Source organism: Aedes aegypti, chromosome 2, assembly GCF_002204515.2.
Source record: "Aedes aegypti strain LVP_AGWG chromosome 2, AaegL5.0 Primary Assembly, whole genome shotgun sequence".
Classification (NCBI taxonomy): Eukaryota; Metazoa; Arthropoda; class Insecta; order Diptera; family Culicidae; genus Aedes; species Aedes aegypti.
This window is the reverse complement of record NC_035108.1, coordinates 77,330,463-77,356,740: the sequence shown is the minus strand read 5'-3', so window position 1 is coordinate 77,356,740 and position 26,278 is coordinate 77,330,463. Positions and strand designations below refer to the sequence as shown.

Here is a 26,278-nt window from a genome sequence, read left to right as displayed (position 1 = left end):
ACAAGTTTATGAAGTTTTCTTGAAAAGATATATAAATATTTCTTATAATATCATATGTGTCCGGATTTCGATTCGAAAGTGGCTGGATTTAAAAACATCATTTGCATTAGGTGTCCGGATATAAAGACAAGATAGACTCCAATATTTTATTGATTTCTTTGTAAAAATCTTGAATAATTCCAATAATTCCATGACTTTGATGAAGATCTGAAGTGTAAGAATGTGTTACATAATAAAACATTACGAAAATTCTAGCTAAACATACTTAAATCGTAGTTTGAACATTCATGTCGTCTTAAGCGTCCGGGTATTGATGCACCACGGTATTTCGAGAAGAATTCTTGCTGAAAATTTTAGTGGTTGTCCTAAAGCCATATCTAAACTGGTCTCAAAAATGAGGTTTCGGTCGGAAGTTCTAATTAGTCAGATAAGAGGGATGGGTTCAAACGGTCAAAGATGTTTTTGGTTGAAAAAGTAGATATACAGTCAACTCTCCTTAACTCGATATTGAATGGACCATCGAGTAAGGGAGGTATCGAGTTATAGAATACAAAACCAGTGCAACTGCGATCCAATGGACCATCGAGTTAGCCATGAAAACCATCTTTTACCATGGTTCTCTAACTCGATATCGAGATATCGAGTAAGGTAGAGTTAACTGTACTTACAAAACATGTTCAGAGCTCCATTCTTAGGTATCATATTTTTCGTTTAAAGCTAAAGACCCATTTCGGGCCAAATCGTATTCTGAACTGGCAGCACCCTCTCAGGTTTCAATGAAATTTTCTGGACTAAGTAAGCCAGTTTTTTTTTTATTTATCTGGACTTTCTTTTAGAAAGGACCAAGCTTTTTTAACCGATTTTATTTCTCAAAATAATGTAATCAAAAAATATTTTGAAGTCTTCCTCTGAAGAAGACTAGGATCAGAGTCGAAGTCGAGAGGATACTGAATAGAATCCTGGAAGGATTTCAAAGAGAATCCTGGGAGGATTATGCACAGAATTCTGAGAGAATTTTACACAGAATCTTGAGAGAAATCTGAACAGAATCCCGAGAGAATTCTGAGCCTGTATTCTCAACAGAGGATTCTGTTGAAATCATGGTGACAGAATCATGAGAAGATTGTCAACAGCAACCTCAAAGGATTCTTAACTGAATCCTGAAAGAATTTCGAAGAGTATCCTAAAAGAATTCGAAACTGTATCCTAAGGGGATTCTGAATATAATCCCGAGAGGATTCTTGACAGAGGCTTAGGATTCCCGACAAAATCCTGAGAGTATTCTTGACATAATCTTGCGAGCATTCAAGGAGGTTTCTCAATAGAATCGTGAATAGAATCTCATCAGAATTGTGCAAGGATTCTCATAAGAATCATGAGAGAATTCTTATCAGAATCCTGAGAGGATTCTCACTAGAATTCTAAGAGAATTCTCATTAGAATTCTGAGAGAGTTCTCATTAGAATTCTGAGAGAATTCTTATCAGAATCCTGACAAGATTCTGAACAAAATTCTCAGAGGGTTCTTGGCGTAATCCAGAGAGGATTATAAAAGGAATCTGAACAAAATCCTGGGAGGATTGATAACAGTATCCTGAGAGGATTATAATCAGAATCTTGAGAGAATTCTTATGAGAATCCTCATCAGAATCCTGAGAGGATTCTCATGAGAATCTTCATCAGAATCCGGAAGGGAAATTCATCAGAATCCTAAGAGGATTCTCAACAGAATCCTGAGAGGAATCTCGTCAGAATTTTGAAAGTTTTCTCATAAGAATTCTGAGATGATTCTTAACAGAAAGGAGGAGAGAATTTTTAACAGAACCCTAAGAAGTTTCTCCTCAGAATCCAGAGACGATTCTCAACAAAATTCTGAGAGGATTCTCATCAAAATACTGAGAAGATTCTCAACCGAATCATGTGAGAATTCTTAACAGAATCTTGAGGAGATTCTTAACAGAATCCTGATAGGATTCTCAACAGTCAGTATCTTGAAAGCATTGACATCCTAATCTTGGGAGTATTGACATCAGAATCCAGAGAGAATTCTCAACAGAATCCTGTGAGGATTTTCAACCGAATCATGTAGGAATTCTGAACATAATCCTGAGAGGAATCTTAACAGAATCCTGAGAAGATTCTCAACAGAATCCTGAGGGGTTTCTCATCAGTATCTTGAGAGCATTCACATCATAATCGTGAGAGCATTTTCAACAGAATCTTGAGAGGATTCTCAAATGAACCTCTACATACAGATTCTCTACAAAATCCTGAGAGAATTTTTAACAGAATCCTGTGAGGATTCTTAACTGAATCATGTGAGGATTTACAACCGAATCATGTGAGAATTCTGAACAGAATCCTGAGAGGAATCTCAACATATTCTTGCGAAGATTTTTAACAGAATCCTGAGTATATTCTCTACAGAATCCTGAGAGGATACTCAACAGAAGCCAGAGAGAATTTTCAACAGAATCTTGAGAGGATTCTTAACTGAATCTTGTGGAGATTGTCAACAGAATCCTGAGAGGATCCTCAACGGAATCCTGAAAAAAATTCTCAACAGAATCCTGTGAGGTTTCTCAACCGAATTATGTGAGAATTCTGAAAAGAATCCTGAGAGAAATCTCAACACAATCCTGAGGAAATTCTCACCAGAATCCTGAGGAGACTCTCAACAAAATTTTGAGAGGATTCTCAACGGAATTTTAAGAGGAATCTCAAAAGAATCCTGAGAGGATTTTCAATAAAATTCCAAGAGAATTCCCCCAGCAACACACATGTTATAATGGTATATTATCAACTGATATATGACCAAAACTAGTCATATATAAGTTGACAACACACAATTATAACATGTGTGTTACTCGGGTCTCAACATAATCCTGAGGAGATTCTCTACAGTATCTTGAGAGCATTCACATCACAATCCTGAGAGCATTGACATTAGAATCCTGAAAGAATTCTCAACAGAATTCTGGAAAAAATATAAAACAGTCATTTTGATTACATTAGACTGAGGCACCGAAATTAGAGCTTCAATATTATCATATCAGTCAAATTTTCTTAAGTAGAGGCTTTGTAATGATTTGTTATTATTTGATAACTTAATCCTGTAACAAATCAGTACAACGCCTGTAATTTCCATAGGAAAATAAATCCAATCTTAAAAAATTCTCAACTTGTTGGATTCCACAGGTTTCTGCATGGTATATTACAAAAAATCTTATTGATTCCTAGGTTGAGCTTATGAATGAATTTCTAGAGTTCTTCTAAAAGGAATTGCCTAGAAACCTCTGGATGAATTTTCGAAGAATTCTTGAGAAAATGTATGTGGAAATCTTTTGATTAACTTCTGGAGCAATTATAATAATTACATATACCAATTGAGGTTCCAAGGAGATCCTACGTAATTTATTTTTACTATTTTTGGAAGAGTTGCGGCAAGAATTTTTTGAAGATATTTTTATATGAATCTCTTTAGGAATTTAGGAATTGGTTTATTTTAAAAGAATTCTAGAAGGTATGCCTTGAAGAATTTCTGTAGGTTAAGTTTATAGCTTAAGGGAGTATTTCTCTGAATGAATTATTGACAAAATCTATATATGAATATCATTAAGAATCTCCAGAGAAATTCCGCAATAAAGAGATCGATGGAATTATTGGAAATAATGCAATGTTTATGGCATAGTACAAAAAGAAATACCAGGAGTAATGCCTAATGAGATTTCTTGAGAATAGATATCTTTAGAAAAAAAGTAGAATTAAACTTTAAGGTGAAGATGCATCGTAGCCAAACATCGAATTTTCTAGAGCACAAATCTAGAGAACTTGACAACCGTTCTTGTTGAAAATTTGATCGATTGGTCATCGTCAGCGAGTGACCAGTGAATTTAATATTCAGCACAAAAAGTTGTCTGGTTCTCATAATGTGTGCTCTTAAAAATTCGAGGTTTGGCTTCGAAGCACCTTCACCTTAAGAATGTCTTGTACAAATCTTGAATTGATTCGTGAAAATACTTTGACAGTATCCCCAAAACAATCCTTACAAATACTGGAAATGAATAAATTGGGGGGGATATAATTTGAGATTTCCGTCATTTGATCATCTTGGGCCACCCTAGTACTCACCTTGCGAAAGCGCCCGAAAGGTGCAATATCCAGCGATTCCGAAGCAGACGGCCACCAGCCAGGCGAAGCCCACGGAAATGTGGGTCACCTTTTCCCACCGTTCCAGAGTGGCATTTCGCATCGATTGGTATACCAGAAATGTGTTGTGATGACACATAAACGCTGCGGCCAGGAAAAGAGAAGGCCGTAGAAAGAAAATTAAAGCAACATCATTGTTGGGTGAGGTTTTAAAATGGGGAAAATATTATCATGCCCCGGAAAAAAGATAGCCATCACTAATTTATCCAAAAAACTTCCAATAAAGTAATTCGATACAGGCAATAGTTGAGGATCAATTGAGATTTATCGGTAGAAATATATAATTTATTTTTTTTTTTTTTTATTGATCAAATTTCTAATTGAGATGAGGGAGGGATTGGATTCTCTTTTTTTAAATGCTCTTCAATTTGGATGCCGTAGTAAAACTTTTGCAAGTGGAAGTGGTGGAAATTCTTACCAAATGCCATGATGCCCACGGCCGGGATCAGATCAGTGTGGGCAAATCGCCACGATTCCGGTGTGTCTGGCCTAAGGGAAGGGATGGAGAAGGTGGAGAGAACAGAATAAAAAAAGTTTATGAAGCAAGTTGGTTACCGTAGAAGAGAAACGTGTTTTACGGGGCTTTGACATGACTGGTTGGGGTTGTGAAAATTATTTTGATGGGAGATGCTATAACACTGAAATCATTAACAAGTTTTTAGTCGATTGCGGTTTTGGAGCTTTGACTGACTGACTACATAACACTTTATTTTATGAAAAATAAATGTTTATTATGGAATTTAGAAGAAGTTCATTTATAGCTTATTAAATAAATTTGATCTCTCATAAAAAAGATTTCTTTGTCAACTGGTTAATTTTTCTGGAAGCATTTTTCACAACAACAAAAATTCACATAGCAATCACTTTTTTGTTTCCCAATATTGTTGCACAATTTTTTCACAGGTTCTCAAAAAACTCTTCCAATATCGATGCACACTCTGAAAATAGAAGAGGCTTGTGAAAAAATGGTGCTAAACTATAGAGAAACAAAAAATATGAGCTAATTGGACGAATAAAATCATAAATGCTAAAGATAGAAATTAAATGTTTCTTGTTTTCATATCTTGATGAAATAAAAGTTCACTGTATAATGTCCAACATATATTATCTTCTTCAAGCAGGATGTCATCAGCTGTGATAACACTTCAACGCTACCAAAAATACAAACAACCCCACTCCTGGACAAATAAAGTTATACTCACACGACAGCATAATCGCCGGCCAGCAGTTTGTACACGACGGCAAACAGGATAATCACGACGCACGCCAAACTCAGGAAGCTCGCCTTCGCAAGCCGGGAGACGTTTTTGTACAGACAGAGTGGTATCACGACGAACACGGTCACGACCAGCACCACGCCGAAGCGCACCGGGCCCATCGAGCTGCCCCAGGAGGGCACCAGGCGCACCAGCACCTTGGAGAGCGTGTCACCGACGACCACGTTGTACGATATCATTGCTGCGCGCGTGTGGGATGAGAAAGGGATGGAAAACACGGCAAAATTCAGTTTGATATCAACATGGTCGGTACCGGAGTAGAGATGAATAACAACATGGTCATAAAATTAAAAACACTTGCCAAATTGAATAACATTACATTCAATATCGAATTAGGGCGGTTCAAATCTAGAAAAAGGTCAACAATTCCACTTTTCATGTATTTTTTTTTTACAATCCTGTTGAAACAAATATAGCTCCGTAAAAATATTCAGTCGTTGAACGTGATACAACAGATATCAACTTTTGAAATTCAAACTTTCTATTCTAATGGTAGAATTTGATATTCATTTGCTACTTCCTTCTACCCGGGTAGGCATGAGGGTGGATTCTCAGTGCAAGAGTCTGTGGCTGTATGAATTGGCTTTTGTGAGTTGTTTGACATGAGATATGGTGCGGGCGTGCAGTTCACGGTACGCGCATTTGTTAGCTGTGGGTGATGGCAATGAATTGCAATGCGGTGCATTTCTTGAGAATGTGATGCATGTCGTAAAAAAAGCCTCAGATGCGTTTGAAATACAGAAATACCTTGCTATAAGAGGGAAGGTGGAATCTCAAACTGTCCAAGTTTTGGCCATAGGGTTTACAGTACTTACAGTACCCTAAACCGGGGTAACTGTGATAGTTTTTCGAAGAAAACTTTAATATTTATACATGTTGTTTCAAAGAATTATAATTTGTATTTTTAAAACAAGTACTGCCTTCCTAGCTATCGATTGCAGTTGATAGATTGCCAAACGATTTATTTTAAATGGATATATACTTTTTCATATAATCCGCAGTCGGTTTTCTGTTTTAGGGTATTTTTGATAATGGAGTATAAATCGAACACAATTGTTTTCGTCGCTGGGTTTTTTTTTTCCTGTTTTGGAGCGTCTTGCTGGCATTGGAGTAGCTAAGGTTTTTTTTCTGGAGGGGGCCTAGGGGGGAGTGGGGGGGCTGGCACTAGCATATACATGTTTACCAGATGTATTATTATTATTATCTCTATTGGGGAGATTTTCAGCCCACGGCTGGTTCATCTCCAATTTACAGATGTAGTCGTTCGCAATAATCACGATTTTCACAAATTTCGGATTTTTAACAGATTTGTATTGATTTTAATAATTTGTGATTTTGTCTCATTTCGCGGCACATAAGTTTCATTTGTATATTTAATTATACAAATTCATTCTTTTTTGTAATCCATTGTGATTCTTCCTCGATTTTTTCAAATATTCAATCATGTTCTTGAAGAGATTCCACTTAGAAATCTTACGGAATTTTCTTTATGAATTATTTTCGTAATTTTCAGTGCTTTCATCAAGAAGTCTTTTACCAGTTTTCACGAAGTTAGTCCTGGGCTTTCCACAGATAATCATTCCCAGACTTTCTGATCTCACCAGAAAAATTGAGATTGATGATTTTGATGAAAACATATTTCACTTGTTATTTTTCAACAAGATTAAAATGTAGGGTCTGTGCTGACCAGATAAAAATTGATTTTCCTAAATCGAAATTTGCAATGTAAACGATTATTAAATCAAATAAGTTTATCACAGATGCTGGTTGAAATAGCCTATAGAAAAATACAAAAATATAAAAAATATTTGATTGTTTGGAAAAGTACTATGATTTTCATTATCAAAGTCGTGCCCATACTAACAATACATACAAACTGTTAGTTTAAAGTGTTGCTCATTAATAATTTGTGTAAGATTTTAATCAATTACCGAGTATTTCTCCAAAAAGTAGTACAGAAGAATCACCAAAAATGTCTTCAAGATCACCAAGCAAAGATTCATTTCACGAATACCTCAGAACAGTTTGCTTTTGAAGCTCTACCATACTGTTTGAAAAAATCACAACAAAAATTATCCAGACTTTCCGCAAAACAATCTTCTGGATGTTAATCTAAATATTCCTCGTAATATTCCACGAAAATGTTATGAGCAGTTAAACAGAATTCAATTGGGAAATTGTTATTCTCATGATTTCTCAAAGTAGAAATTTAAAAATTGAGTCTCTGAAGAAGGTCCCAAAATGACCGAAATGTTGGACAAAATAAAATAACAGTTTTTCAATTTTGTCAAGATTGAAAAGCCAATCTATCATCAACGCAGGCCTACCTGCATTTTTTATATTTCTCTGAAATCAAGGAGCAACATCCCCCATTCCTTCAAAACTTCCTCGGCATTTTTGTTTCATTTTCTTTGTTTTGCTTAACTAAGAAATGTTTTAAAAAAATTCTAACATTCTTATAAAATTCCTAGCGGAAACCGTTGAACTGTTATTTCAACAACTCTTCCACGAAAATACTCACAGATTTCTCAAGTAATTTGTTCTGGGATGTCTTAGAGAATTAAATTATTATTTCCCTAAGATTCTCCCGAACAAAATACCAGAGATTTATTTTCCAGAGATTTTTTTTCTTCAACCCGCACTAACGAAATTCCCTAAAGAAAATCCTCCAAAAATCCTCGAAAAAAATTTTTTGAAAATTTTTTTTTTTTTAAATTTTACAGTAGAAGTTAAACGCAGAAATATTGAAGGTGTTTTTTTTTAAGAACATTACCAAAGATTAATTGTGCATTACATTGAAAAATTGTTGAGAAATTCCTGATGAATCCAGAAATCAGGAACCATACGTTTAAAAATTCTGAAATTTTTCAAAACTCCTCAAATTTTTCCTTTTTTTTAAGATTTCATCAGAATCATCTTTAGAAATTATTTTGAAATCTATCCTTCCTTTACTTCTGGTTTTCTAGAATTCTGCCAGAAAGCCTATAGAAATTCCGGCCTCGTATCGCACAAAAACATAGGAATTTGGAATAAGACAATAATTGGTAAAATTATTCCCAAGGAAATGTTTTAGGAAAGATCAGTAAAATTTCGTTATGAATATCTTAAAGTATCCATTCCCCCTTCCCAGTTATTTTGCTACATGTTTCTCTACTCTTTCTGTTTCCTGAGGTTTTTGAACAAATTTATTTTGAAGATTCGAAGGCAAGAGATGTTTCAAAAACAATTTTATTTCCAATTCATGAATCAACTGGGGATTTGAAGCAAAATTTCTAGAAGAAAGCAAAAAGAATTTGTCGTAACTTGTGATGTATTTTGGAAATATTTCTTAAGGATTGATGAGCGACGCAGAAGAATTTGGAAAATAAAAAAATGGGAAAAATATTGAAAGAAATTCACAAAAGAATTTCTAGTAGAACTTTCAGTCCCCCTGTTCCTACGCCAATGCTTGCTGGGTAGTGCTTCGTGAAGCCCAAGCAGGACGGTTCGATTTTGCGTCGTCAGATAGGTTTTGCTCACGGTTTCGCGCGTGGTTTCGTCGCCGAAGATTTTTTTTTTCTGTTTTGGAGCGTCTTGCTGGGTAGGTATTTGGGAAGGCACATGCAAAATGGTTTGTTTTTGGGACGCCAAGAAGTTTTGCTGTCAGTGTCAGTTTTGTGTTCAGTCGAGGATGGATTACCAACTGGTGAGTTCGTTTCATGCTTGTGATAACACATTTTTTCTCGAAAGCGTAACTTTTAAGTAATATTAAAACAAACTTTGTATGGTTCGTCACTATAAGTGTCGGCATTAGGTTTTTTCTTATACAATTTCTATATACATATATTTTTCTCTTTTTGACATTATTAATAATTATCTTTTGAATTGTTCGACATTGTGAATGTTGACGTATTTTTTAAAACTTCTACCATATCGAGACAAAATGGACAGTAATACTCTTATGTGATTTTCAAACAAACTATGTATAGTTCGTCACTACAAGTCTCGGCATTATTCCTGTTTCATATAATTTAAAATATATACAAGCAATTTTCAGTTTTCGTCATTAATAAAAACATCTTTTGAATTGTTCGACATTATAGATGTTGACGTATTTTTTAAAGCTTCTACCAAAAACTTCTCGAGACAAAAATACAAAACTAGCTTTAAATATAAGCCGTATATTTCCCCCTTGTCCATGGATCGCATCATCGACCAGAGGTGACTCCCAGATCTATTCCTCCCTTACTAATAAACACCCTTCCCGTGGTGATTGTGGAAATGCAGAGGTCTCTAGAAGCAACAATCATTACACCCTAACATTCCTTCCCCATCCCAACTGACTGTAAGGACTTGGCCGGCGCCGTTATTGATCAATAATATTAGATCTGCTAAAATTGCACTTCGAGAGTAAGCGGAAACTCCCATCACTTATTCATTTGGATCGTAGTGCAATTCTTACCAGTTCTGATCAATCACGGAGTAGCAACCATTGACATGTACAGTCAGTCTATGCTATGCTATGCTATGCTAACTTTGATAATGGAGTATAAATCGAACACAATGGAATGAATTACATAACTGAAAATTCTATTCGCTACGAGATTTTAGATCATATTTAAATTCTATGATAACTAGGTTGTGAAAGATAATTGATTAACTATTCAAAACTACATCAAATAGTGATCGTAGAACAGATTGTTTGTAAGAGTCTCGAAAAAGCTAAAATCGTATTAATTTTTTAATATTCGTAAATAAAGCCCCAAATGTTCTCGATTTAAATGAAAACAGCACTTACATGAAGTGTTATACTAATATTCTGTAGTTTTGCATTTGTATTGCTTAATCGATTTACAGAAATCATGATATTTGGTTTAGTATATGGTGGGTAACGCACTATCAAAGTTATCCGCATTATCAAAGATACCCCATTTTACGGTACTTGTTTCACTCTTCAAATCATGTGCTATAACCGAAGATAATAATGTTTTATTCATTAGTTCTTCTATACTGGAAAAATCGGTTAGCGGTCGTCAGCACGTTTGTTTGTATTTTGGTGCAACAACTTATCCCGACAAACTTCTAGCACATGATGCCACCAGCGGAATGTTGATGAAATACGGCTGAGATTTTTATGCAGCGCTGATAATCGACCGGGGGAAACGGTGTAAAGTTTTTAAACAAACAACGAACAACAAACGCGCGGTTAGCTGGAGGAATTTTCTGTTGCTACGGTAGGAAAAAGTTTATGCTTTGTGGGTTACATATGTTGGTTGTGCTGGTTTACTTGCTATTTAAGAATTTGTTCTGTAAATTAAAAGTAAGGAGTAACAACAAGCATTGTCTGTGGATTTTGCAAAATTTTTTCTTGTGAATTAATATTTGCAGATTTTTGACCGACGCTAATTGATAGATAAAAATCTTTATTATATTTGGCGTTGTTTATGGAGACATTTATTGCAAAACTCATAAAAAAGTTCAAGCAGAATTCACAGAATTCTTAACAAAACGAATGTTAAAAATTGATGAGGGGACCAATTCTATCTATCATGCAATCTATCATGCAAACACTATTCGATAAAGTATTGAAAATTTCTTCAATTATTTTCGACAGTCTAGTTATACAGTCCCTTACTCGATACTGAAGAGACCATCGAGTTATGGAGGTATCGAGTTATAGAACACAAAACCAGTGCAAATGCGATCCAAGGGACCATCGAGGTAGCCATGAAAATCAACTTTTACTATGGTTCTCTAACTCGGTATCGAGACACGGAATATCGAGTAAGGGAGAGTTAACTGTAGTAGAACTAGCTCTAAACAATGGTTCAACCATTTTTGGAATCAAAATAAAAAATCAATTTTGCTCATGTACTTATTTTTACTCTTTAAATGTTTTAATAAATTTGAAATCAATGTCAAAAGATACGAATTAAGCGATATCTTATCAGAAATATAATTTTATATGAAAACTTATACATATATAATAGTGATTGTCATGTTTGTTTCCTCTAAGAACGTTTTTGTACGTTAATTTTTCAAATTCTGTATTTAATGCCTGAAATCAAATCCACGTTTTCTATTAACATTCTCCAACCCAGTTTTACTACAATGATGTCAAACAGTAGTTTGTTGTGGATTTTGATGCGTCTCCATTACCACTATGAACGTTACCACAAAACCGAAATTTGACATATAAAGTGAAAATATTTAAATCAGAATGCAGATTTTTAACTGTTTAGACTTGAAACAATCAAAATTACCCTGCTTTAAGGCACTGTTAATCCAAAATAGCATCTTCAAAATAGGAACTCTGTAGTTATATATTTACATCATGAATTTGTTGCACGTGTCGGGTGCCACATGCTACACCGCCAAGGGTCCCCCATGATTCATAAATATGTAGGTACTAAAAGTGGTATGCATACACACTGATGAGGGATGATGGTTTGAAGTATGAAACTGAAATTGCTCTCGATACTTGCATTACTTACGAGCGCAAAACACACACACACGGCAAAGTCACGTGATACCTACCGAGAAATGGATACATGAACTGCAACAGTGAGAGAAGGTAGTAACCGGCCTTGCCGTATGCAGCTTCCATGACTCCTGGATAGCTGAATCTTCCACTGAGATGGCCGCACCGCACCTGGAATAAAACAAACAGCCGTCCGTTAGAGAAGCTTGAGGCTGCTGCAGCTGCATCGTATTGGCTGTTGCAGGGTAATTTACGACCCCATCGAGAGAAGAAACGGGAAAGTTAGCTACAACTGATTTGTGGGGCTGCTCTACTAAGGGGCCGTCTATATAGCACGTGGGTAAAAAAAACCTTGATTTAAGACCACCTTCCCCTTTCCTGTGGAAAGGCCATTGGCGTAGCTAGGATTTTTTCCTGGAGGGGGCCTAGGGGGGGGCTAGAAAATTCTTGATTTACCGAAGTAATAATCATGATTTTCGCAAATTTCGTAGTTTGCGAAAATTTGCGTTGATTTTATCTGTTTGTGTTTTTGTCTCATATCAGCTATTATCTCTGAATATCAGTGATGCTTGTTAATTTCAATTTTCATTACGGAAAATTCGACACGAATGCCACACGTATGGTAAAGTGTCCTAAATAAATATTAATAATAATAATAATAATTACGGAAAATATCAATTCTTTGTCTAATTACTGGATCCTTCGAGAATTTTCCCAAAGAACTCACGAAGAATATCCCTTTGAAGTTCTTGCACAAACTTTTCAAGTATCGGGAATCTCTTCATGAACTATTTCCGTACTTTTCCAGTGCAAGAACGCCTTTACCAGTTTTCACTCAGTTTTTGCTGGGACTCCCACGGAAAAAGTAGTTATTATTAAACAGATTTTTCTTGGAGTTTCTTAAGGCTTTATAATCTAGAATTTTTCGAAGAAACTGTATCAAATTGCTCAAAAGAAACATCAGAATTTTAAACATTTCTCCATGAAGCTAAACTACGTACTTATCACACATAAATTTTAATTGTTGAAAATATCATTAAGTTATTCATTAATAATGTATTATGGATTTTCTGGAATTACTAAGGATTTCTCCAAGAAATATTACAATAAATACTACCAAAATTGTGTTCAAAAATCTCTCTGAAATTCTTAAAGTCAGGGTGTCGACTACCTGGAAAAACCTGGAAAGTCAGGGAATGTCATGGAATCCCATTTTTGACCTGGAAAGTCAGGAAATTTCACTACAGGTCAGGTAAAATTATCTATCAATACTATATTACAACATCAAACGAGTTGATTATCTGCAAATTATGGAATACGATAAATTTGTTGGACGAAATGGGTAATCAATCCTAGCTATTAACCATTGATAAAGCGCTGTTATGTATGGTAAAGTAAACTATATTTTCCTATCTATAAAAAATCCTCGGAATTTCGAATTTTGAAAATGTGATGAATAAGGTTCCAAGCGTTACTTTAGGATTCTCATCAGGAGCTTTCCTAAACTGATGTTTAGAATCGCAGAATGAACACAAAAAATTCCCCAGATATTCTGGAGATTCTTCTGAAATTCTCTTTAAGTGTTCAATCTGCGATTCTTTTCAATTTGTTATGTCTGGATCATCCCCGCTATCATAAATTTAATTTTATTGACAATTTCATCGGCTGTTTCTGGTGAAATTAAAACTGTAACATTTACCGAATTCTTGTGAGTCAAAATTTTAGTGCTATTCCCCTGCTCCAAGATTTTTAAGAGTCCAGAAATTCTCTTAATAGAATTTCTGCTATGATTGAACTTTTGTGAGATTTCTTGAAGATACTCTTAGAAGTATCGGAGCAGTTCCTCACAGCATTGCTGGAGGCACGTCAAGTTTTTATTAGAACAATAATAAATCCCTGAATGATTTTTAAAGCATCTTTAGATGAATTCTTCGGGGAAGAAAACTAAGGCATAATTCATATCGAAAGTCCAAAATTTTTATTAAAATAAATAAATTGTTACAAATCTTCGCGATGAATTATTTGAAGTACCTATTCGAAAAAAATGGAGTCATTTTAAGTGAAAAAAAAAAATGTGATTCTTTAAAAAAATCTTCCTAAGTATTCTTGAAGAAATATTCGCATTAGTTTATGGAGGAATAATGTAAGATTTTCTGTAATAGTTTATGAAATAGCATCTTCTTATATAAAACAAATACATGTAGAGAAAAACATTGAGAATTTGAAATCTTGAAGATTTTAACTGAGTATGATTAGTAAGTAGATGATTCAGGATTTTCTGGGTATCTACTCAGGTTTCACTATTTTTTGTTTCATACGAATCTTTAAGCTTTGAAAGAAAACACTCAAGTGATCAGTTTAATCATACTAGCTTTAAAACACGCTCTAGAAAATTATCTTACAGTTGTTTTTGAGTAAAGTGAAAGCCTTTGCTAAACTGAGCGAAAGCTTTTTCTTTATACGACCTATTACGGTCCAAATAAAGACCTTAATTTTCATTGTAGTTGCTCTAAATTTGACGGCACTTGAAGTAATACATCAAAATCTAGAATGTCGTAGAAAGTGTACTGCGATATGCCAAACTTGGTAAACAAAATGTAGCGCTGAGCCCGACAACTATATTTTTATTTCGTCTTTAAACCAAATTCAGTACTCTAAAATGTTTCTAAAAAATTATTGGAAGGTCGGGGAAAATCAGGAAATTTTATTTTCGAAATTGAGTCGACACCCTGTAAAGGATTGGTTGAAAAATTCACAGCAAAAATTATTGATTCTTTCTTGATCTCTCCTAATATTCCACAAGGTTTTCATAAATAATGAAATAAGGTTCAACTGGGAAAATGTTCTTAGTGATTTCCCAGAGAAGTTTTCAACAAATCTATCTGCATTTCTTCAAAGAAAATTGTCTAAGTGTTTCTTTAGATTTATCTAAAAATCAATTTGATATTAATCCCCGAATTCCTTACCCATATTTTTTCAATTCATTCATTTCAAAGTTTTTAGTAGAATTGGTTCAGCTATTCTTTCATAAACTCTTCCGTGCAAATACTCAAAAAAAAATATCGAGAAATTTGTTCAGAGATTTTTTTTATTATTATTAAAGTTCAAATTGAATTTGGAAAAATATTGAACTCTTATCGGGAAATTCAAGAATTAATCGTAGAATTTTTGGAACTTTCTGACGGCCTGACGATTTTACTCACTTTTTCTGTGGCGTGTGCTTTGGCGTTTTTCGTAGGATTAACTACAAAAAATCTTGTTCATTTTATCGTCTTTATAATAGACAACGGTTTATGTTAAAACAGATGGAATTTTTATGAAGGTGTTTGTATCTTACATTTAAAAAAATGTTTCGCATGAACTCCGAAGCTTTAATATGGCAGATTAATCTAAAAACTTTTAACTATTGTGGTAGAACTGTAAAAATTGAAAGTGAAAATATTGGCGGTTTTTATCAAGAACTCTGCCAAAGATGTTTTATAACAAAATTCATAATTTGAAACTTGGAGTAAATTTTTGCATAACTTTGAAAATTCGTTGAGGAATTCCTGATGGATTTACAGAAATCAGGAGCCATACGTATAAGAACTCTGAAAAATTTTAAAACTCCTGGAATTCATTTTTCTCCTTTAGATTCTTTAAAATGTTGCTTTTTGGAGTACGAATTTTTGTACGAAGGTGCCTAAGAATACGTCATGTGAAGGAAGGAGAAACAACAAAATGTTTGTTAAATCGGATCGAAACAACCAAAGATAAGTGATCTATATTATTCTCTAGAGGTTAATCAATGGGCTGGATAAATAAACAATGAACTGCAGGATAATTGAAATCGCTCAAATCATATTGAAAAAAAAAAAAAAACGAATTTCTCAAGGAGCTCCATCAGAATCTTCATAATTAAGCCAAAAAGCCTCTAGGAATTCCGCCTTGAAAATGTACAAGAATTCAATTCCAGAATATAGATTTTTTGCAGAATTTATAAAACAATTTCTGAAACATTGTTTTAAGGAAGATCTTCACAAATTTCTTAATTAATCCTTGCCCAGTTATTTTGCTAAATTGCTAATTTCGGAAGCAAAAATATGCCTGGGATTTTTCAATAAATTTCTTCTGGAGATTCGAAGCCAAAACACATTCCAAAAATACTTTTCGTATATAATTTCTGTAGAATCTGGGGATTTGAAGTAGAATTCACAAAAAAAAAAACAAAGGAGAATTTGTAACGCAATTTACAATGCATTTTAAAAATATTTCTGAAGGACTTAGAATGAACTTTGCGAAAAAGTTTTTAATAACTTTTTTCGGAAAACTAGGGTCATTTACGGCTTCGGCACCATTGGACTATTATCGGCAACCAAATTTCAAATGCCAGATACACAGTATTTTTCCTTCAAAACACATCAATAAAAACATTCAGATGTTTCTTTGTTTTGTAAGCTCCCCGTTGACGAAATTGCCGAGACTGGACGAACAATTTCACCATAGATGCCATCAATTCAAATGAACACGCCTCAAAGTGCGACTGATTTGGAGATTTGCCTACAGTTCTTATGGAAAATCTGCCGAAGAGAATATTAAAGGCTGCCGATATTAGTCACACGGATATTGGTTGTTCGAAGCGTTATAAATAAGTTTCCAAGAAGGTTTTAACAAGTCTATCGGTGTGAATTGATAGAGGATTGAGCAGCCCATACATGTAAACAGGCAAAAACGTAATTTGTCTGCTGATGTTCGAGAAAATTGCAAAAGAAGCGCCACATCGGTTTGGACTGCCAAGAATACGTAAATTCCCCTATATGAAGGAATTTGACAGAATCAACGGTTATTTAGAAAAAATGTTAGGGCATAGTTTGAACTTTTTAAAGGTTTAGCAATTTTTAGCAAATCTCAATATTATTTGACTACTTTCTAAAAGATTTGAAGCAAAAGGTTTAAACCACTCTTCGGGACACATTAACGAATTCGATCATTAAAATTCTTGAGACTGTAAAAAACTTACTTGGTAAAACGTAGTTTAGAGATAAATCAAAAAGTTCATTCATACGAAATTATTAAAAAATGAAGCGAAAACAAAGAAAGAACATATTGCTAGAATCAAAAATTATGGCCGATTGTTTTTACTTTTTTTAGAAGCCTTAGGTAAGTTCGAAATTCTTTTAAGAGATATGTTTCGAATTAGGCCTTGTTTTTCGCCAATAATTGCAGCTATTTTACGTCTTAGAAGTTCCTTTAGTAATTAAGTCTATTTATTTCTTTGCCGAGACCTTTTTTATCAATGATTTTTTTTAAAGAAATGTTATGGGGACAATCATCATCACCGGACACCTCGATCAGGGCACCCTCCAAGAACACAGGAAATCGTAATGCAGTTAAAAGGCTACACTATGCTAGAACATTTGAAATAGTATGGTTTGCCCTACTTAGAAAATACGAATTTAAGGAACCGATTTTCTAGGAGACTGACGCTTTTTAGTATCACAGTATTTTGAAACGGAGATGTCGAGCGACAGCAGGACGATTAATGTTTCGATGGTCGCACAATTCAACGAATTCAGAACCACACTAATGCTGTGAACGACAAACTAGGTTTTCCCACTATTATTGATCAAAATAAAAGAACGCAACTACTGAAGAATGTTTATCAATAGATTCAGAAGATTTTACTTCACTTTAGAATTATGCAAACATTTTTTTTTCATATATATTTTCATTCAAAATTCTGGAGGGGGCCTGGAAGACTCTGGGGGGGGGGGGCTGGCCCCCCTGGCCCCCCCTGTTCCTACGCCAATGGGAATGGCGTGAACATTTATTCGAAGCCTTACGCTCTCTCCAAATGTCCACGTAGACTTAAAACAACCAAACATCTGGCAAATTTCTCTCAAATGTCTGAAAAGTTTCAAAAATGGCAATAATTGAAAAGAAAACATTGGAAACTATTACATACTAGAATATAGAATCGTAGGGTGTACATAGCCGGTTCAAATATTTTGCATGATTGAAACGATCACCAAACGATTGAAGCTTCTTCTTCTTTTCTGGCGTTACGTCCCCACTGGGACAGAGCCTGCTTCTCAGCTTGTGTTCTTATGAGCACTTCCACAGTTATTAACTGAGAGCTTACTATGCCAATGACCATTTTTGCATGCGTATATCGTGTGGCAGGTACGAAGATACTCTATGCCCTGGGAAGTCGAGAAAATTTCCAACCCGAAAAGATCCTCGACCGATGGGATTCGAACCCACGACCCTCAGCTTGGTCTTGCTGAATAGCTGCGCGTTTACCGCTACGGCTATTTGGGCCCCTAAACGATTGAAGCTATTAAAGAAATAATTGACCCCCTTTAAGTTATCCACGTGGTATACGGACGATCCCTGAGAGTATGTGGGCCATATTGCATTTTGGTCAGGTAGTTTTCGAATACCTGCTCTCCCCATTGCATCCAACAGGAAAGCACCAAATTTGAATTTTCATTCAATGTTGATTTGCGAGTCCAACACAAACAGCAATCGTCCGGCCGGAACATGTGTAGAGAATTTAATTTGCGTTGATTAAATGTTTGAATTAAGCGAATCAACTCGGAGGATTTTTGGGGGACACCAGCCGGAATTAAACGGCAGGTTGCGATACAGGCTGCAATAATTCTTTTCAGAGGCAGCTCAAGGGACTGAGGTTACAAAATCAAAGAGCAATACGACTGGCGAAATGTAACTGGCGAAATGTAACTCGAGGTGCTGAGCGTGTGCAGCTGCGACATCCGGTTGCTTGAGCCGGTCTAGGTCATACCGGGGCGGCCGTCGGTACCGTACGTTGTTAACGACGGAGAGTTTTGCGCGCAGTTTAACCACCACCAGATAGTGGTCAGAGTCGATGGTAGCGTCACGAAAGGTCCTGTGGTCGATAATGTAGGAGGATAATGCCGTCCATCAATCAGAACGTGGTCGATTTGTGATTCTGTCTGCTGTGGTGATCTCCAGACGAATGGAGGCGACGAAATCAATTAGTCGTAAGCCGGTGAGCGTTGATCTTTCTATTAGTCGGTCTGAATTCCTCCTCCCGGCCAACCTGAGCATTTAGATCTCCTATGATGATTTTGATGTCGTAGCTTGGGCAGCTGACGTACTCGCATTCGAGCTGCGCATGAAAAGCATCTTAATCATCATCAGTGCTTCCGGAGTGAGGGCTGTGCACGTTAATTATGCTGAAGTAAGAACTGACCTTTGATCCTCAACTTGCACATTCGTTCATTGATCGGCAAGCACCCGATTACGCGCCTCTGCAAATTTTTCATCACTTTAGAAGCTGTTGCCAGCTAGTGTGTGTTGTCGCAGCTTTCAACACACTTCCTGCAACGCTACGATTCTGAATCCGCGTTCCTTCAGTATCGACCAGTATGCGTGTGTGTACTACCGATGAAGTTGAGAGATTTACAATTTAGGTACCGAGTTTCCAATCGGAAGTCCATTCACGTCGCTTTGGTCATCGCCGGTTGTCACGGTTCGTATTCTCTCGTTAAGTATTCGTTGCTTGTTTAATTTATGGCTGGCTTGCAGAGCCTGACACCAACCCCCTAGATTCCCGGGACCATTCCCCCTAAAGGTTCGGAGGATCATAGTGTACAGTTTAGATTAAAATTCTTCTCTGGCACTCCCCCCTTATTATCAGCATACGACCAAAGTTCTCACCGGAGTTGGTTATCCGATCTTTCCTTAGGTTGCTCGTATCCCGGCCAGTACCATGAAGAGGTAGGGAAAGGAGTTGCTGGCCAAGAGGCTAAGGGTCACAAAAAGGGGTCTATTTTATTCCTTTAGGTACGCGAGGTACCGATGGTACGACTGTCTAGCATTTACCAACCTTAGGCCACTGCAAGCTGCAAATTCCACTGCATCTGCGAGAAGTTCTTTGGATGGCTTATGGTGATATGGTGATTTATTGTATAGGTTTTCCCTAATTAGTAATTAGCAGGTTTGCAATAGAAATATGTAAATAGAATGTTTAGATTGACTCAAAGAAGTAAGTGAAAAGCACATATACCATGAAACGATACCATTACATAAAAGTAATATCAAAAGAAGGTGTCGGTACCAAACAAATATCTAATCAAAAGTATGGCTACTTATTTGTATTATAGGGTTTCATTCTATTATTGAGAGAACAAAGAGCGAAAACAATTTCCTCAATATCTTTTTAGTTATCCCATCGTTTCTGCATTCATAAACAAAAATACCATTGCATCAAATCTAGACCAAGGTTCTTGGAAAGTTCTCGCTGAGATTTTTGTTTTGTTTTCAAAGCCCCATAGTGAACTCCTAAAAACTCTTTGAAAAAGTTTCTTTCATTGATCTTTAGAAATTTAGTGGCGAGAGCTTCTTAGCTTGAATTCTTGTAGGAAATTTCTCAGATCGATTGTGCGATATTTGCCAGAAAACCATTCGCCAGAAAGTACCATTTCCCAGAATTATTTTTCTTGTCGATTTTGATCAACGAATGCATTGAGAAATATCTCGGAATCCAAAGATGGCCGTCACAATATTCGACTTGTGCGATTTTTTTACATCTTTAAGAACACTAATAGAACGGTAACAACCTCGTTCTTCTCATTTTAAGCTTGCTGCTAGTGTACAGAGCGGAGACAATAACACTGTTATTGTACTTTTTTACTAGTTTTTTGCCTAAGAGGCTTTGATACAATATTTTGTTATATTAAAAGCTGTTTTACCTAGTTTTACCTTCGTGAAAATTGCATTTCCTTTCAATGCGAGCTGTTCGTCATCAGAATATTGTATTGTAAAGAACTTCTCGTACAACTACCAGATAATTTTTACTTATCAACGGACAGTTTATTGGGGTTGTGCTACTTTCTCCGAATGTCGTTTCCCTGAACACCCCGTTTTCTCAAGTGGTATATTTCCTCGAAAATGTTTTGGCACTCATAATTATCATAACTTATTGTTTATTTCAGTGTGATGAACGGTTCATATGATATCACCTTTCTTTTTGATCAGCGGTTCTCTAAAGTTTCTCCGAACTCAGCATTTTTATTGTTTTCATTATCGTTCTTTCTAACTCACCACTCTGTTTCTGAAGATTGTGTATTATCCATTTTGAACTGCATCTATTTTGGGGGCCGTCCATAATCACGTCCCAGACAACCAAAATGTACATATAACGAAATCACCTGGAGGCTTTGTATGTGCAAAATTTCACTTATAAGATGTCGCGAAAAGGCCTTCTATGTACAAAAGTGGAGGCGATATGCATGCATATATTATGTGATGAATAATAACATACAATGCGAGTGTATAAATATTCTACCGAACTGACCTGTGATCTTATGCGACTTAACTTATGATAACAAATGTTGATTTGACAGCTGCTACGAATTGATTCGATTTACTTTGTACGAGTGTACGGAACGAAGCAAAATGTACAAATGAACTCAGAAAAAAAGTGTTTTATGCGAGGAAACTCATCAATCTGACGAGTTTATCCACGGTGTTTTGCGAGTTTGATGTAATCAGTATGAATAAACGAGTTATAACGTGAACTTTCATGCGATTTCTGGTTGTCTGGGGTGGTCGTTCAAGGTGGGTAGAAGGGGGTGGTTCTGTCCTAATAACACGATCCATACAAATTTCGAGCCTTTCGGGAGAATAGATTGCGGGGAAAAATGCCATTCGGGTAACTGGCGTTCGGGGAAATGATATTCGAGGGCACAACATTCGGGAAAAATACACCAAAAGATTTTTAGTGATAATGGTCACCTAAATATCAGTACATGGAAAAGTATTCAAAATAGAGTCATTGCCTATCGCTACTTGATATGGTTTGGGGCAAATAAAAATTCTTCATTCTTCATATATAGGATGTTCTTATTGATTTTACAATTTAATTGTCTGAAAGCTCCTGAAAGTTGTTATAGTAAATGTATCTTTGGTTTGCGAATGGAGGCATTAATTACTTCATCGAACAGACGGCAGAAATAGTTGCAACGTGTATCGAAATCTTGTAAATATCCAATGAAGTAGCCCTTAAGAAGCAACAAAACTCTAAAGAACAGCTATGATTAAAAGAAGGGAGAACCACTTGTGAAATATTCCGAAACCATAATTCCGTGTAAACTTAGTAATATAAAAAAAATCATTTGATTAAAACTGAAAAATTAAGAATGAAAAATAAGTGTGGAATTCACTAGGTATAAAATAACATTCTCATGCTATAACATCTGTATAACAATTGTTGCAACGTATATGGAAATCTCGTAAACATTCAATGAAATAGTCCATAAGAAGCAACACAACTTTGAAGAATAGCTTATGCTGAAAAGAAGGGCAAGTCTCTTGTGAAGTCTTCCAAACCATAATACCATTTAACAGGGACAATATAAATTAAAAAAACTTACTTTATTATCCGTCATGCTGAATATCAAATCTTTACATCAGTAAGCAGTACCTTCCATACATGGTGGAGCAGCTTTTAATGAATACAATTGTTATTCTATAGTATGTTTTCTTCTTTCTACTTTCTAGTTCCACGTTCCCTCAGGATTAGGTCAATTCATATTTATAAAGCTTCACATGTCGATGTTAATCGTTGAATACTCGAAAAATCTATATTTTTTTTTGAACTGCAAGGAAGTTTTGTGTACTTGTTCAACAATTAGAATACTAGAACCACAATACCCAAAACGAATATTCGAAGCTGGCTCACTAAGTCAACTGGTGTCCAAGAGACCCTGTACTTTTTTAAGTATACTAACAAAAATAAACACAAAAATAAATAATTTTTTAACGCTCTTTCTATAAAAACAAACTAGGGGATGTTCCATTCTGGGGAATGGTACATTCTGGGGAATGGTACATTCTGGCGAATGGTTTTCTGACGAATGGTACGTTCTGGCAAATGGTTTTCTGGCATATGGTACTTTCTGGCGGATGTCATTCTGGCGAATAGTTTTCTGGCGAATGGTTTTCTGGCAAATATCGCACAATCTCTCAGATCACGTAAAAAAAATTGAGGGATTTCCTAGAAAACATATAACGAATTGCTAGGAAAATTTTTGATGAGTTTCTAACAATTTTTTTACACCGTCGTTGGATGAGTGATTTGGACCAAAACTGCGTATGTCCTTAGTACTATTTTAATATAACTCTCCTCATTTGACTTTTAATGTTTTTCTAAATATGAGAGTACCGTAAAACGGGGTAACTTTGATAGTTTTTATGAAGAAAACTTGAATATTTATGCATGCTGTTTCAAAGAATAATAATTTATATTTTTAAAACAAGTACTGGCATCCTAGCTATCGATTGCAGTCGATATATTTCCAAAAGATTTATTATGAATGGATATATAATTTTTCATATAATCGAAAGTTAGTTTTGGAATTATTGTTTGGCGAGGCTTTATCAAGATAATTGATGTAAAGCCAAATAACTTAAGGGACATTGCATACTTCTAGGCGTTTAACACTATATGGAAATTTCTGACCTAGATTACAAAAATTGTCCCAGTTTGTGAAAACTCTATTCGCTACGAGATTTAAGACCATATTCAAATTCTATGAAAACTAGGCTGTGAAAGATAAGTGATTAACTATTCAAAACTACACCAAATAGTGATCATAGAACAGATTGTTTGTAAGCGTTTCGAAAAAGCTTAAATCGTATTAATTTTTAATATTCGTATATAAAGCCTCAAATGTTCTCGATTTAAATGAAAACAGCACTTACATGAAGTATCATACTAATATTCTTTAGTTTTGCATTTTTTTTTGCTTAATCGATTTACAGAAATTAAGATATTTGGCTTAGTATGTGGTGGGTAGACTGATGCAAATACTGAAGTTTCTGCTCCCCTATGCTTAAACGATGTCAATTATGGTGAAAATCATTCTCCCAAAATTTGAATTGATTTGGAAGAAAGCCATTTGAAGTTTATATGGAGATTATTATGGAAAAGACAAACCTTTTGTGTTCAGTCCTCTATCTGCTCGTCATAATAACATATGAAATGGTGAACACACTCTTCCCAAGTGAAATCTTTGCTGCTACAACTTTGCCGAAGACCACATTTTGCTGGGACGTAAGGATAATTTATTACTCTTGATTCCAAAGTCCAAACCACGCAGAGATGATCATTCAGTTACTTTCAGAGCAACACTGCTTTTTGCTGTAGAACATAGTAGCCTGGATTACTTTGATCTATTCTACCCACCAGGATCAACTGCCGCGCAGTTGGTTAAGCATGAAAAATGCAAACTCACCTTATGATGATGAATAGCAATTTATCCTGACGTCCAATCGAAATATGGTCTTCGGCAAAGTTGTAGCTGCAAGAATTTCACATGAGTAGAGATTATTCACTTTTCCATAAAATATTATGACCGCGAGATAGAGGGCTGAACACAAATGGTGAGCGTTTTCCATAGTAATCTCCATATAAACTTTAAATGGCGTGTGCACAGTCAAATATCTTCCGAATCATTTCAAACTTTGGGAGGATGTTAGTTACCATAATAAAAATCGTTTAAGCACAGGGGAGCCAAAATTTCAAAATTTGCATCACTCTAGTGGTGGGTAACGCACTATCAAAGCTATCCGCATTATCAAAGATACCCCGTTTTACGGGTACTTGTTTCACTCTTGAAATCATGTGCTTTAACCGAAGATAATAATGTTTTATTCATTTGTTCTTCTATACTGGAAAAATCGGTTAGCGGTCGTCGGCACGTTTGTTTGTATTTTGGTGCAACAACATATCCCGACAAACTTCTTGCACATGATGCCACCAGCGGAATGTTGATGAAATACGGCTGAGATTTTTATGCAGCGCTGATAATCGACCGGGGAAACGGTGTAAAGTTTTTAAACAAACAACGAACAACAAACGCGCGGTTAGCTGGAGGAATTTTCCGTTGCTACGGTAGGAAAAAGTTTATGCTTTGTGGGTTACATATGTTGGTTGTGCTGGTTTACTTGCTATTTAAGAATTTGTTCTGTAAATTCAAAGTAAGGAGTAGCAACAAGCATTGTCTGTGGGTTTTGCAAAAAATTTTCTTGTCAATTAATATTTGCAGATTTTTGACCGACGCTAATTGATAGATAAAAATCTTTATTATATTTAGCGTTGTTTATGGAGACATTTCTTGCCAAAACTCAAAAAGAAGTTCAAGCAGAATTCACAGAATTCTTAACAAAACGAATGGTAAAAATCGATATCGAGACACGGAATATCAAGTAAGGGAAAGTTAACTGTAGTAGAACTAGCTCTAAACAATGATTCAACCATTTTTGGAAACAAAATAAAAAATCCATTTTGCTCATATACTTATTTTACTCTTTAAATGTTTCAATAAATTTGAAATCAATGTCAAAACATACGAATCAAGCGATATCTTATCAGAAATATAATTTTATATGAAAACTTATACATAATTAATAGTGATTGTCATGTTTGTTTCCTCTAAGAACGTTTTTGTACGTTAATTTTTTAAAATTCTGTATATAATGCCTGAAATCAAATCCACGTTTTCTATTAACATTCTCCAACCCAGTTTTACTGCAATGATGTCAAACAGTAGTTTGTTGTGGATTTTGATGCGTCTACATTACCACTATGAACGTTACCACAAAACCGAAATTTGACATATAAAGTGAAAATATTTAAATCAGAATGCAGATTTTTAACTGTTTAGACTTGAAACAATCAAAATTACCCTGCTTTAAGGCACTGTTAATCCAAAGTTAATCCAAAATAGCATCTTCAAAATAGGAACTCTGTAGTTATATATTTACATCACGAATTTGTTGCACGTGTCGGGTGCCACATGCTACACCGCCAAGGGTCCCCCATGATTCATAAATATGTAGGTACTAAAAGTGGTATGCATACACACTGATGAGGGATGATGGTTTGAAGTATGAAACTGAAATTGCTCTCGATACTTGCATTACTTACGAGCGCAAAACACACACACGGCAAAGTCACGTGATACCTACCGAGAAATGGATACATGAACTGCAACAGTGAGAGAAGGTAGTAACCGGCCTTGCCGTATGCTGCTTCCATGACTCCTGGATAGCTAAATCTTCCACTGAGATGGCCGCACCGCACCTGGAATAAAACAAAAAGCCGTCCGTTAGAGAAGCTTGAGGCTGCTGCAGCTGCATCGTATTGGCTGTTGCAGGGAAATTTACGACCCCATCGAGAGAAGAAACGGGAAAGTTAGCTGCAACTGATTTGTGGGGCTGCTCTACTAAGGGGGCGTCTATATAGCACGTATGTAAAAAACCTTGTTTTAAGACCACCTTCCCCTTTCCTGTGGAATGGCGTG

General features: G+C 35.6%; 1 protein-coding gene across 6 annotated transcripts in view; it reads right to left on the bottom strand.

Moving 5' to 3' along the window:
• Positions 1-26,278, bottom strand: part of LOC5568904 (putative sodium-coupled neutral amino acid transporter 11) — a 151,311-nt gene that overhangs the window by 11,478 nt on the left and 113,555 nt on the right. For all 6 annotated transcript variants that reach the window (XM_021841303.1, XM_021841305.1, XM_021841308.1 and 3 more), the window contains exons 5-8: positions 12,002-12,116; positions 5,411-5,666; positions 4,627-4,697; positions 4,131-4,292 (exon numbers count right to left, since the gene is read on the bottom strand). In XM_021841303.1, the coding sequence (XP_021696995.1) occupies positions 4,131-4,292; positions 4,627-4,697; positions 5,411-5,666; positions 12,002-12,116 (604 nt within the window). The remainder of the gene's footprint in view (positions 1-4,130; positions 4,293-4,626; positions 4,698-5,410; positions 5,667-12,001; positions 12,117-26,278) is intronic.